This window comes from Varroa destructor, unplaced genomic scaffold, assembly GCF_002443255.2.
Source record: "Varroa destructor unplaced genomic scaffold, Vdes_3.0 BEIS01000006.1, whole genome shotgun sequence".
NCBI classification, from domain to species: domain Eukaryota; kingdom Metazoa; phylum Arthropoda; class Arachnida; order Mesostigmata; family Varroidae; genus Varroa; species Varroa destructor.
The window spans coordinates 7,096,791-7,109,853 of record NW_019211459.1 but is presented as its reverse complement, the minus strand read 5'-3'; the positions used below and the strand labels follow the sequence as shown (position 1 = coordinate 7,109,853).

The window sequence follows — 13,063 nt, the reverse complement described above, 5'->3', positions numbered from 1 at the left end:
ACGCACCCAAACCGCCATGTTCAGCCTTTGTCTTGAAAACGATTTTCGACTATGGCGATTGGCTGCGATGGCGAACGAAGACTGCCGCCGATCGTTTCGAACGCTGTTACCGTTGTGGTTCCAGAAGAACGGGTTTTATCGTTCTTCTGAACCACTTGAAGCAACGAAACTCTCATGGATGAAGGGCTAAAGCAGATCTTTTCTCATTACTAGCTATTGCGCGATTTCACTAACTAAGCTAAGTTGTGTAATAATAATTTCGTTTAAGTTCCGATTGCTGGAGCTCCTATAATAGTTTTCTGAACTCTCGGCCTCCACGGGCTCTGCCTTACTGCTTATTGTTAATTCGGCCTTTGTCGTTGTTATTATTCCTTTTAGTTACACATAAATGCTAACAACAATTCGGGGGAAACGGGGACTGACTTTTGGAGGAAAGGTCACTGCATCGACCGCATCTGAGTGCTTTACGCTCGTACAGGTGAAGCCACAGGTTGTCTGGTCACCTCCATCGTAGCTAATATATATATGTATGTATGTATGTATGTAGGTTTTTACGTAAACGTTTGAAAACCCCCAACCAAAACAATGGTACAGCTACCACGAACGGGACCCAAAAATAGGTTAGGGTTACTGGCGAAGTGCGTCGGAATGGCCAGCTAAAAAAGCGTACCGACGACAATTTTTGTTCAAAAATGAAAAAAACTCTCTACTGGTACCACATAGATGTTGTATTTTGATGCCAGACCCATTTCGTTCTGAATATGAAAGCGTTATTTGCTATTTTATTTAGTACCAGCGGGCGCAGCGGTTATTAAATATATATATATATGCAAGCAAAAGACTAGCGCCATTCTCTGCGCTCGTGTGCATTTCCACGCGATCTATATCTTGTTAAATGATACGAATGTTAAGTTGTTTCATTCAACAATCACTGTTCCGTAATTTCAGATTTTTCCTGACATTTTTCCTGCTCATCCGTTTTGGTAATAGCTCTTAACTAAATTAGCACAGTTGGCTACGTAAGTACAAACCTTGGACGAACTGCTCGATGGGTGATAGCCTGTTTCGTCGAGTAATCGGACGGACAGCGCTGTTGTTGTTATTGTTGTTGTGGGCTGGGTCCAATGTTGAGCCGTACACCTGCTTTTCTTGTTGTTGTTGTTGTTGTTGTTGCTGCTGCGACTATTACGACGCGATTGTCGTCGAATGGTACCCCCTGTGGAGCAAGATCCTGTTTACCTCTTCGGTTCGATACGTAGCCGTCATTCAAAGCTGCATTGGCGGCAGCATTAGCAGCGACAGCCAAGTTTCTACCGCATACACTTGCCGCTCATCTATATGGATATAGATCTGCTCAATTTTGCTCTCTACCTGTAAAAATATACTGAAGTCTGTGGCTTCGAGCAGAGGAACTAGAGCGAACGTTACCTGCTGTTACTCTTCTTGTCGTATCGATGATGGGTCTGACCGAATCCGTAGGCCAAATTGCGGCCACTCCCGAATCGCGCCACAAAGTTCTGCTCACTTCGAAAGCAACCAATAGCTCACAACTGCCGCGCCAGTCTGTGCCGGGACCGACAGTGTTGATTGTCGGCCGTCGTTCGGCCCACGCCCTGCCTTTGGTTCCTGCAGATGAAAAGTGACGACGACGACAACGACAATGGCAATAACAACAGAAACAACGACAACGCAATCTTCGGAGAGAAAACGAGGAGGTACGTTTCTCGTCTACAAACTTCGCTCGTAACCTCGTTTTCCTCATCTTCTCTGTCGATGTCCATCCAAGACCCATCCATTATTGTTGTTGTCGCTGCTGCGGTACCTGCTCTCAGCGCATAACTCCACTCTCTGGGGGTAATGGATCCCGTTTTGCCTTTAAGCGTTGTTTCGGTTTTATTTTATCAGAGATATTCGTCGTCTTTTTGATTCCCCTCACAATGACAGCTACCGCCGCCGTCACCATTGGTTTCTACCAGTGAGGTTGGACTTGCATAATTACGCGTGCGTTAGTGAGCGTAGATATATATATATATATTTATGGCTTCAATTTTTTCAGTCAACTTGTTCCATCGGCTCCACTCATGTGCTATTGCTTCTACGATGACCGCGGGCTCAACTGAGTCTATCTCACAGCGCTGATGGTGAGGGAGATGTTGTTTGATTATGATCACGGCCGTGGCGGCAGACACAGGCGGAGGGGGCGTTTTACGGGCGAACAAGTGCATCATCGACAAGTACAGAGGTGTGGACCTACCGGCCGGCCGTTTTTTGGTTCATTCGTTCTATGAGCATCCGCTTCTCAGGGTGTGGCGATAGACAGGTCCGCATACATCAACGCTATGTCGCAAAAGTAATGCCATCGCACACTGAAGACGCATCGATATACGGATATAAACGCGATGCGTTAAGGTACAGTGGATTGGATTAACTAACCTATTGGTCAAATCGAGAAAGAGCATAATCTTGGAAGAGGGAAACAAACAGACTCGGGTAACTATGCATTTTTTCGAGCTGGGCGGGGACAAAATGGCTTCAGAAGGCAGCTTTCGTTCACAATGTTGAACGTAAGGCCACATTTATACAAGACGATATACTAGTTAAATACACGACCGTTCACCAAACTTATCAGATGCCTATGACGCACCCTTGAAACTAGCGCCTGCCACGATGTACCTGTAGCATCACCAGTACGAATGACTGCCACGGACTGAACCGTCGGAGGATAACAATTAGAGGTGCGGGAAGTAGGTGAGGTACCCTCTGACAAAGCAGCAGGTTCATCTCTCCGAAGGGATTGGCCTGTCGAACGCGTTTTGAGTCAAATGTAATACCATGTCTATAAGGCGGAGAACACCGAAACAGACAACCCCAAGACGATCCACATTGTCGTTTCGCTTGAAGGGACTAAATGAAGTCAACCACACTACCATCACCGGGATCTGGGTTCGGTCTAACCGGCGGAGTCTAGCAGCGTCTGAGGCCGAGCTGGCCAGCCAGCAAGCAGCAACGGCATACCGTGATCCGCACAATTCAGTCGTTTACATGCCATTGCTTTGAAGAGGTATATCTATAATTAAAATTTTAAACGTATGTCAAACAAATAGACCACTACGAAGTATCCCTTATATCCATCGGCACATTGTTTTGGGATTTGGAGTAGGCTGGCTCCGTAGATATAACTAGTGAAGTGTCACTCCATGGCGAGGTGTTTTTGGAAATTAGTTCGAACTGTGGTTGCTGACTGAGTATACTAAACAGAGACTTAAGATTATTTTACAAGCGGTAAAAACAAAGGACGTAAAGTATACTAATTGTATATGAAATTTATCACAAAATCAAATTTCGATCAAAGTCTTGGCCACTACTATGAGCCTACATAAGCATCCACGAACGCGGTAGATGCTCGCTATGAATACATCGAGAAAAGACCCTTACGATATTTGAGTAGTACCTCATACGGCGCATCCGCGACACGTTCCTAGTTCCCGCTCGACTCCGTATCCGAAACATCATTAACATGAGCACGAACCTTTTTCAGTATTTGTTTGCACTTCAACGCCATTGTCGACAGCAGATAGTTCCGATGTTGCCAGCACCCTAGTTTCTCCTAAGTTCTGTTACCAGTAATGCGGTGAGTGGAACGGTCACTAGATTCAAAGTGTATCCGGTCAGACAGTTAGCATTCAAAGTCAAAGTAAGTTGAAAGGAAGTTATGGTCCAGTTGACTAACTGCTGCCACTCGTCTCTCTTTAAGCGATGAACCATTTTTTGGTCGTGTAAAAAATAAAAAAGAATTGTACGTATGCAACAAGTTCGAAACCAATAGAAGATAACATGAATGGGTCAACAGCTCCTAAGCGGCCACTGGATGACAATGATAAGAACACCAACAGTGGACCCTATTCTCGGACGAATACCAGCCGCGACAATATATATATATATATATATATATATATATATATATATATATATATATATATATATGTAGACATCGTATATATAGATGTCGTTTTAGAAAAATAGCAACAATACGAAAATAAAAGAAACATTTAAAACAAGGCTTAGCCCAATGCAAGCTGTCAATGCTTATGGAAGGACCTGTTCTCGGTAATTTCGGGCGATTTGAACAACCATTCATAAATATACGTAATTACGAAGCCTACAGACAAAATCGTTCAAAAAATTGATGTGTGAAGGAAGTTCGATAAGAAAGAATCACGAAAAAAAAAAACACGAAATGATTGAGAAATCAAATGACGAATACAAAAACAGATGGATAAAGAATAGAGCAGACAAGAACATAATACCATAGTGTTGAAATTGTCTGGCGAAGGGGCACCTAATGGGCGCGCGAATCGGGCTATAGCCTGATATAATCATAAATAGATACCTAATAAACATCTTTTCACCCATAACACTGCTATGATTTTGTTAGTCAGTCGTTAACAAAATTCAAAGATACACTAAAAGTTGTTTTTTTGAACATGTAGAAGAAATACACTTGTATCCCTATACGGTTTGTCGACTATGGCCTACTGTCACATTGACTGCTAACGACAGCCTTAATAATCAAACCTAGCCTAGAGACTAATTCACTCCGTAAATAAGAGTGCGTTCTTAAGCAGATACTTGAAATAACTTCGTTTTTCTTTTTCTTCTCATATACAGGACAAAGTTTACAAAAGGTGCAACCACCATAACTTTTGCCACCACTATGCCTTTAGGTTTTACGGAAATCGTCAACCCTTCGTAAACTATTGTTCCCGCCATTACCCATGCATCATTCCGAGTTTTCATCTTGCAATTTCGACTGATGCACGCACACCTAGCGAGTCCTATGAACGATGTACAGGCGATCATGACGCGCGGTTCGAACTCCTGTTCAGGTAGTTTTTTTGCCCTCGTATCTAGTCATTCGTTCATCTGTCCGTCGTATGATATTAGACTTCAAGTCGTTGTTCCGCCGCAGTGTCCTCTAGCGCTAAGCCTATTTGGTTCTCGTTGTTTGGCAGGTCGCCTAGCGCTGGTAACGACTAGCAGATCATATAGACAGTCCATTTCGTCTTCCTCTTCGATTTCTTGCAGTTGCCACTTAGTGCATCGATATGTTGCCCTGATCCATAGAGGCTCAATCCCACTGCTAGAATGGTGGCGGCAGCAGTGACTGTGGCACGGTAGCAATGTGATCCTCATGGCGGTGGCATCACGAACAGCACAAAGGTGAACATGACATTGCAGCGCAGCACGAGGGGCGAAGTAGTCAGACGAATACAAGTCATGCTAGTAGTAGCCGTAAAAGTAATGCTAGCGATGGTCGTTGGTGCATCCATGTCAGAATCTAGCTCCTCCCGCTTGGTGACCGGCAACAGCGGGCTGTTGTTGACGAGCCGTCGGCACGACCGCGCACGGTCGAAGAACGCCAGCAGACTGACACCGACCACGATCTATCCGTGGTATCGAGCGTCAGATGAGGATACGATGGCTCAACTTGTTCTGCTGACTTCAGCTGACTGCTAATGCTACCTTCTATGGCAGTAACACCGCCGCCGCTGTTCTTGATCCTCATGCAGCCGTTGCCACTGCTGTTTAAGCAGGAGCATTGTTCGATGGCAAGGCCGTGACACCGACCACCGGAGGGATCAGAGGTCATCCGGGGCACCGGATGAAATGCTGCCAGCCGCTGCTGTTTCAACTGCTGGTGGCACCAGCGGCGGCCAATATGGAGGATCCACTGGAAAGGCCAACATCAATAGCAATAGCAACAGCAGTTCCTGCGGCTACCGCAGGTCAACTCCCGATGAGCAGGCGTTGGTAATAAGCCAACAACGACGTAAAGAAACGAGACAAAAACAGCAGCTCATGCGCGAAACTAGACTGTACAAACCGGGCCTTCAGTTGCGATCAGTCAGGAAATACTGTTGCTGTATAACTAGCGGACTTGTTCAGTTCGAGCGAAGAAGTCACTAGAGAGCAGAAAAAGGTAGCCTTTTGAGCTGGCCGCGACAGACGCTGCTAAGCAGATGGCGACAAGGTGCGAACTGCCGTCGGCCTCAACAGCAGTAATCGCAGTACCCGAACAGAACGAGCGTCTTGGGATTCGGTTTATTTCCCTTGTCCATAAAATCCCCAGAGTGCGTTGAGAGTTGATGTATTAACGACATCAAAAAAAGAACGAACTGACCAAAAATTGGCTGCTACTAATGGCGTAGTAGTAGTAGTAGTAGTAGTTGTTGTTGTTGTTGTTGTTCTAACCCCACAGCAACGGGAGCGGGGGCATTGGTTCCGCGCCAAGCCGAAGTGGTACGCCAATGGTTCGCGAAGAGATGGGTTGCCAGTCAATATTTGTAACGTACCACCGAAATAACGATCAAGCGTTCATAACACATTCGCTGTGGGTGAAAGTGTTCTTTACATTGCCGCAACCGAATTTGGAGTGATAGAATCTGTTGCATCGTATACGGAGACGGAGGAAGTATCGCAAATGTAGCCGAGGCCGACGCCGCCGCTCATATCGTAGCATAGTTGTGTGGTCGTAGATTGTATGTGTATCGTCTTTAATTAATGATTTAACTAATAGAACGAAATGAAGAGATGTGTCCGCTGAGTAGATTTAGATAAATTGGAGAAAAAAATCTCATGTGTGCATCACTGGCTAGATTTTGAAAAATACGGAAATTGTTAAACCGAATTTTACAGCTTATAATACAAGACCTTTTCATGGACGTGTGTACATAGGACATCCGATAAGGCTCTGTCGTCCTACTATCTTTCGGTATCGGTACAGTGTATTCGGCGGCCTGCTAGCTCATACCACAATACTTTCACCTAAATTGTATCTTATTTATTAAGTTAAGTATTATTCATCAACAGGAGCCTTTCTGTTATATTGTCATTGCCTCAATTGCTAAGGTATATTTTTTTTATCTGGTATCATTTGTATCCCACTAACTCTATTGCCTAAATCTTTTTTTTTTTTTTTTTCTTTATTTCACTTTTTTTTTACAACGGGACCGTATTTCGTAGCATTTTGTTATCTTCTACTACTTTATATGTCTTTGTCCTCTTAAGAGTGGTTGGACGTTTGCATGTGTTTATCTGAGCGGGGTGCCGTCAGTGTCAATCAGCTTCGAACCGAACGGGACCGTTTAGACGGAGCACAGCAATGCTACGGCGACCGACAAAGTCCTATGAAGAAATTCGTCATCAATGTCTTCATCATCTTCATTTGATTTTGTTAGCTTTTGTTGTTTCATTACGATGCTGAGATAGCGCCCCATTACCTCCTTTTACGTTGTCTCGATTGATAAATCAAATAACTTCAGTCTCTGTGGCAGCTGAAGGACAGTTGGATGCGAAGTCGCCGCTGAGACCATGCTGGCTCTATCGGTGATTACCTTTTGTGATCACTCCATAGGGACACTCACACAGAGAACGCTTTGGCTACCGCCTTTCTGACAGATCGCCTTGTACTTCATCTTTTCAGCAGGGCTTGTCATTAGGTTAACTGCGGCGACCAACACTGAAGTGCTGACAAATGATGCGAAGCTGAAAGCCGGTAATCAAACTGGAGTAAGCTGTCCTAATAAAATTGAAGAATATACCTGAAATAAAAGCACAGAACAAACAAGCCGTACGAATCGTCCACCTCAACGTGGATAAACTCCTATCATCAAATCGAGATCGCAGAGGGCGCAAGTACAATAGTTAAGAGGCGATAGCCGAAAAGGACCGATAAGGCAGTGAGTGCACAAAAAGAAGGTACCGCGGGGAATGCAGCAGTAGATTATAAACAGCGTTAAAAGGATTTAGGTAACAGGCCAATGTCCTTAACTAAAACACCGACGGCGCGGAACACGACTTTACACACGTAGCCCCGTACAGCTGTTGCTAAACGACGCTCAAAATGTTTATGTATAGCTGGTCAAAAAAAAGAATGTAGTATTGAAAATATTCCTTCGTTTCTAGCTTCACTTGGGTAGTTTCGCATTTAGTCTACCAGTTTTGGAGAATATTTGAATAAACTCAGCATAAATAATAAAGTTCGATAAGTTTGCAAGTTTCGTATCATCTGTGTTGAATGAAAAAAATGAACGTTTCATGTCAGGAACACTTCGAGTGCCTGTAATAGGTATCGAAGTGTTCCTGACAGCACAGACAGGCTTGCGTTAAGGCATTGAACGCTAAGGAAGCACCCAAACACGGCTTCTAGTCTATTCAGTTGTATGGTGAATATGTCGGTAAATAATAATTTTAATGCCTAGAAAACGTTTACATACCGGTTTTGACCGCGTCTGTTTCAAAAGATTCTGACGCTAGCTTCAGCACGGGGGCGGCTGTCGATTGTGGGCTGTAGTCTCGGTGACTGAAGTTACCGATGGCTTAAGAAAACAATTATTAGGAAACAAAAGAAACAACACAATTTGCTGTATGCCGAAGCTTTTCGCTCAGAATCAATCTGCCTCTTTCCGGCGTACTTGTGGTCATTAGATGGTCAACAGATTGCGACCGGTTCGTTCCTTCTGTCTCTCTGACATGTTACTGCTGCTGCAACTCTGGTGACGTTTAATGCGTCAGAACTCGTCCTATTTACGGTCAGGATGCGGTAGAAACCGCGGCAGACCTCAATGAGCATCACCGAAATCTCGTCCGACAGACAGTCTGCTGCGGCCTGGTGGTTGGGCGGCCGACTTCCTGACCGGACTGATCGTCCGTCGTCATAGTCCCGAATCAGTGAAGCCATAGAACGGAAAGCGGTGCGCCGAAATCGAATTTGGCCCAATTTGTTCGATGATTTGGACCGAACCTGTTACTGCGGTGTGTGAAGGAACCCAACGATAAGTTCGCGTTTGCCGACCAACCCATAAAAAAGTGAACGAAATTTTCGGATGACCAGTAAACAAGAAGAGCGGAAACAAGAAGGGGAATCGCGCCAAGCAAATCAGAGGCAAAGATGAACAACAGATCGCTGTTAAATGATTTTTCAGTTTCAAACTGAAATGAAGTTTGCTTGTCTTATCCGTTACAAACTTTTCTTTCTTCGCCGCCTCAGGCTGAACGAAATGAAGCGACCAAATAAATGGAAAAATATAGGATATCGAGAAGATGCGCCGAAAAGAAATAGGAAATTTAATTATGTAATTGAAGTCGAAGGGTTAGTGGGGGTTATTACCCCTCTGCAAGGGCATTAGCAAATGAAATATATAAGTCGTACCGAGAGTAGGGGCTTGAACCCTTTGCGTATCGTCTATCCAGGCAAAAAAAAGGGGATCGGCCTAGATGATAATGAATTTGCAGGAAAACGATAATTCGCCCCCACTATATATTGGGTTTCGCGAAGTAACTTCATAAACATACCGCTACCATATGTTCTCGTCCAATATTCAGCTTTAGGTTGAGTAAATCGTAATGCGCAAAGCTTAAACGTTGAATCGTAAGAGCTGACCGTAGAAAACAAGTGGAGATTGTCCGACCAATTTCTGTCATGCATGAGCTCAGTTCTCTTGACAGATAACTTTTTTTGTAACTTTGTTGATTCAGACAGTTTATGTAGTACGTCTCATTAGCGAAACTTGAAATAGCAACGCCTGCTTTCTTTATGCAGAGGTTTGGCTGCTCAAGTCACCATGTCGAAAGGATGTGTATTACGGATTTTTCAAAGGACCCTCGCGTTCGTATACGGTATGATTTATCTATATGACGATATTCGAAACAATGTCGGAATACACCCTAAACGTCCTAGCTAGGCATTCCATCTGACAGGAGATACAGCCCACGATCACTTTTTTATTCATGTTAATTCTATAAAAAAATAACAGTGAAAACCTCCCAAATCTCCCCAAGATGGATCAAAGAGACCGCTCTCTCATTTCTTTCGGTTTGTTAAGATCCACTATGGGAAGTTGTCCATAGAGACCTATAAATAAAAGTCTTTTTTTTGTCATCACTTGTGGTTCATCACACACACAGTCGCTGCGCATTGGAACTATTGCTGTTGTGGCTGTAGTTTAACATAAGTTACGCAGTATGGACCTATAACTTCGACGTATACTAGAGAAAATAAGCTAAACACTAACCGCTTTAACAGAATGGCACCTGATCGCCTCGACGAGCGGCCTCAATTGCCCTGGCTCACATATAAGATGCACTGATTGTCGGTAATTATGGGTTGACCGATCAGTCCGGTATAGCAGTCTGGTACCGCAACCAGAATCTTAGTGGTTGACCGATAATGGTTGACATAGCAGTTGTGGCCGGCGTGACATCGTCGAGGGTCGGCGCCGCTATGGCGCGCCTATTGGCACCCGCCCATCAATGGTGATTTAGGCGAGCAAGGTGCCACGCTAGCGGCAGAAACCTCGTCCATGCCCGGCGCTGACCATTCCGCGTCGATACAAGGAGAAAACAGTGTCAGCGTTAATGAGAATTGGTTTTCACAAAAGTCGGTATGGTTGGATCATAAACCTTTATCTGTATACGAAGTCTGGCCAAATTGCGATTTTATTAACGAACCGTAACTAACTATGAGGCATTTAGGTGTTCCATCATAGTGTAGCATAATATTATTTGCTTGTCAAGATACCTTGTAGTAGAAATGTAGGAACGGCGAAAAATTGAAAACAAGCTTATCCAACTTGAAGCCGCATCAATTTTGGATGAATGTATTTCATTTCTATACTACAGTAACGATCAAATTCAATCGACGAAGGATATACTTAAAATTTCCCTTGAGGCACTACAAGCATGGATCATACTAAGCGTATCCACGAGCTTGTTCCGCAAAACATGTACCGAGGGGAGCTTTACTAACCTCTGTGGTTCTTCAAAACAAGCTTTGCCAACGAATCAATCCAATTTCAATTGATCCATACAACCAGCGGCCAAGGATTGGTATTCAAATCTGATCGCATAACACATAAGCCATATATATCCAGACAAAAAACAACATATATCAAACATTTATAATAGATATTTTATAAAATTCATTTTACAATTTATTTTTACGTAGATTTATTTTTGAGACCGCTGCTGCCGATATCATCTCGCCCAGACAGCCCCAGTTCATCGATGTCCGCCCACAATCGACCGCTCAAATCTGAAGTCGGTCGTCACTCGCATCAGTCCGACGTGGAGCCATATCTAGCTGTTGCTACGGTTCCAGCGGATATGTCACTCCATGCGTTGACTCACCACAATTGAATAGAAAGCACGCAAATCGGTCTGTCGGCCTATCCAATTTTTCTCCGTCCAACGCTTGATTTCTCGTCGAGCGTTCGATTTGAACCTGTTTGGTGCGATGCGGAGGCACCGTCGATACCACCAACGCGACTTGTTGAATGGTTGTTGATATCGACGTTGGCGGCGTATTTTGTGTGAAGACCATCGAATCGATAAATGAACGACGAATTGAAGATTCCTCACGAATGGGTATAGTGAAGATTATGATTTTCATGAACGAGAAGGAAAACAAGGAGTTCTCATCAAGAAGACGTTCCGAGTGGGTCGAACTACGATTTTTACAGGCAGGCGGGCGGGCGGGCGGGCGGGCGAGCGGGCGTTCGGGCGGGCAGCTGTTGAAAGTTTGTCGCCAGCCGTCTGAGTCTGATGGCAGATATAATCTACGCCATCCAACGAGAATCGTATTGACGCTGATAGAGGCAGAGCAGCGTCACTAGCCCGAGAGGCAGCGACGGAAGGTCAGGGGTCACTAGTGTGGGAGTGAAAATAAACCATCACTGGGATAGCGAAACCGTAACAGCGGCGGATTCGGATACGACAGGAACCTTACAGGCCATAGTTGACTGTCAACAGTCGACACAGGCGCCGTATACGGCTCCTCGCCGAGTCAATGATGTGGGTCTACAGCGTTCCCACAAAAGCAAGAGCTCAGAAAGGCTGATTAGAAAAGTAAACATTCAGCCGGAGCAAGCCACAATCGAAATGAATCGTAGACGACGTCGTCTCCTTTAAAACACGCAGAAAGATTTTGATATATGCTTGGTTGTAAGTTTGTGAGACGTGCAACGTGCGACTCCATTCATCTGTGCAAGCATTGAATTTCCACGATCGGTCTGCTTGCTCAGCGTGTTAATACCCTTTCAAAAACATACATTCGCTCGAGTTCTGTGAGGACATGGCGCTCCCTTGTGACACGTTCTTATTCCAAGATGTCTATACACTGTATGCGTTTGGAATATGGCACGAATATTATCCTCTGGTTTTAATGGAACATGCCGCACCTGTAACGCAATATATTAACACGTAGGATCTTGTGTCTTCTAACGTTCAGTCGTTGCTGTCTGCGATGATTTGACGCTAGCTTCATTAATCAGCCCGATTGCTACGCCTACTAGACAAGCAATAAGAAAGTGGTAGGATTTGGTCGTCAATGACAGATTCTAATCCTTTGACAATGTCACTTTTTACGACGGACAGGCATCACTCATAAAAAGGAGGCAAAAATTTATCCTGCAGAAGGACGGGCGACATGTTGTTGAGCAAAGCATTCATCTGCAGTTCGGCTTCAGTGGCCCACTACACTTCCCTGTGAGAATATAGTCACAGAGAGGAAATTTACTTTTTGCCAAAAAAAAAAAAACATTTCCGCACTAACGATAGAATGGAGATCTTTTATCCAATTGACTGGTTCGCCAGTGGCGAGCGGCTTGTCGCCGAAGAACTATTCAGACTGGCAACATTGTACTCTATAGATTTCGGACACGCAAACAAGTTTATGGCCTCGGTAAAATTCACCCCGCTTTAAAACGCTGGTCAATAGCTCGTGCCCCGAAGACCGACCTCGTGCATCGGCCGTAACGAGTTTGTGCATTTTCCTACATAAAACTGACCTTTTGTTTCAGTATCAAGCACAGCGGACAAACGCATGTTAGCTATCACAAACAGCTCGGCAAACGTTCCACCTGACATTTCCTTATACAGATGGGTTGTTAATATGAAATCATCGTCACTTCTGCAAAATACGCTCATTATACTCTTACGACCATGAACACGAACTAGTCTTCTGAGTCCCGTGAGAATTTCTTCGGAATCTCTCGCTAGATACAGT

General features: G+C 44.4%; 2 protein-coding genes across 3 annotated transcripts in view; one reads left to right on the top strand and one right to left on the bottom strand.

Moving 5' to 3' along the window:
- Positions 1 to 3,899, bottom strand: part of LOC147754800 (uncharacterized) — a 77,276-nt gene extending 73,377 nt beyond the window's left edge. For both annotated transcript variants that reach the window (XM_086993926.1, XM_086993927.1), the window contains exons 1-2: positions 1,429 to 3,899; positions 1,032 to 1,216 (exon numbers count right to left, since the gene is read on the bottom strand). In XM_086993926.1, the coding sequence (XP_086850052.1) occupies positions 1,032 to 1,216; positions 1,429 to 1,792 (549 nt within the window). In that variant the 5' untranslated portion in view covers positions 1,793 to 3,899. The remainder of the gene's footprint in view (positions 1 to 1,031; positions 1,217 to 1,428) is intronic.
- LOC111252600 (uncharacterized) overlaps positions 1 to 13,063 on the top strand; it is a 213,519-nt gene that overhangs the window by 150,323 nt on the left and 50,133 nt on the right. The window lies entirely within an intron of this gene.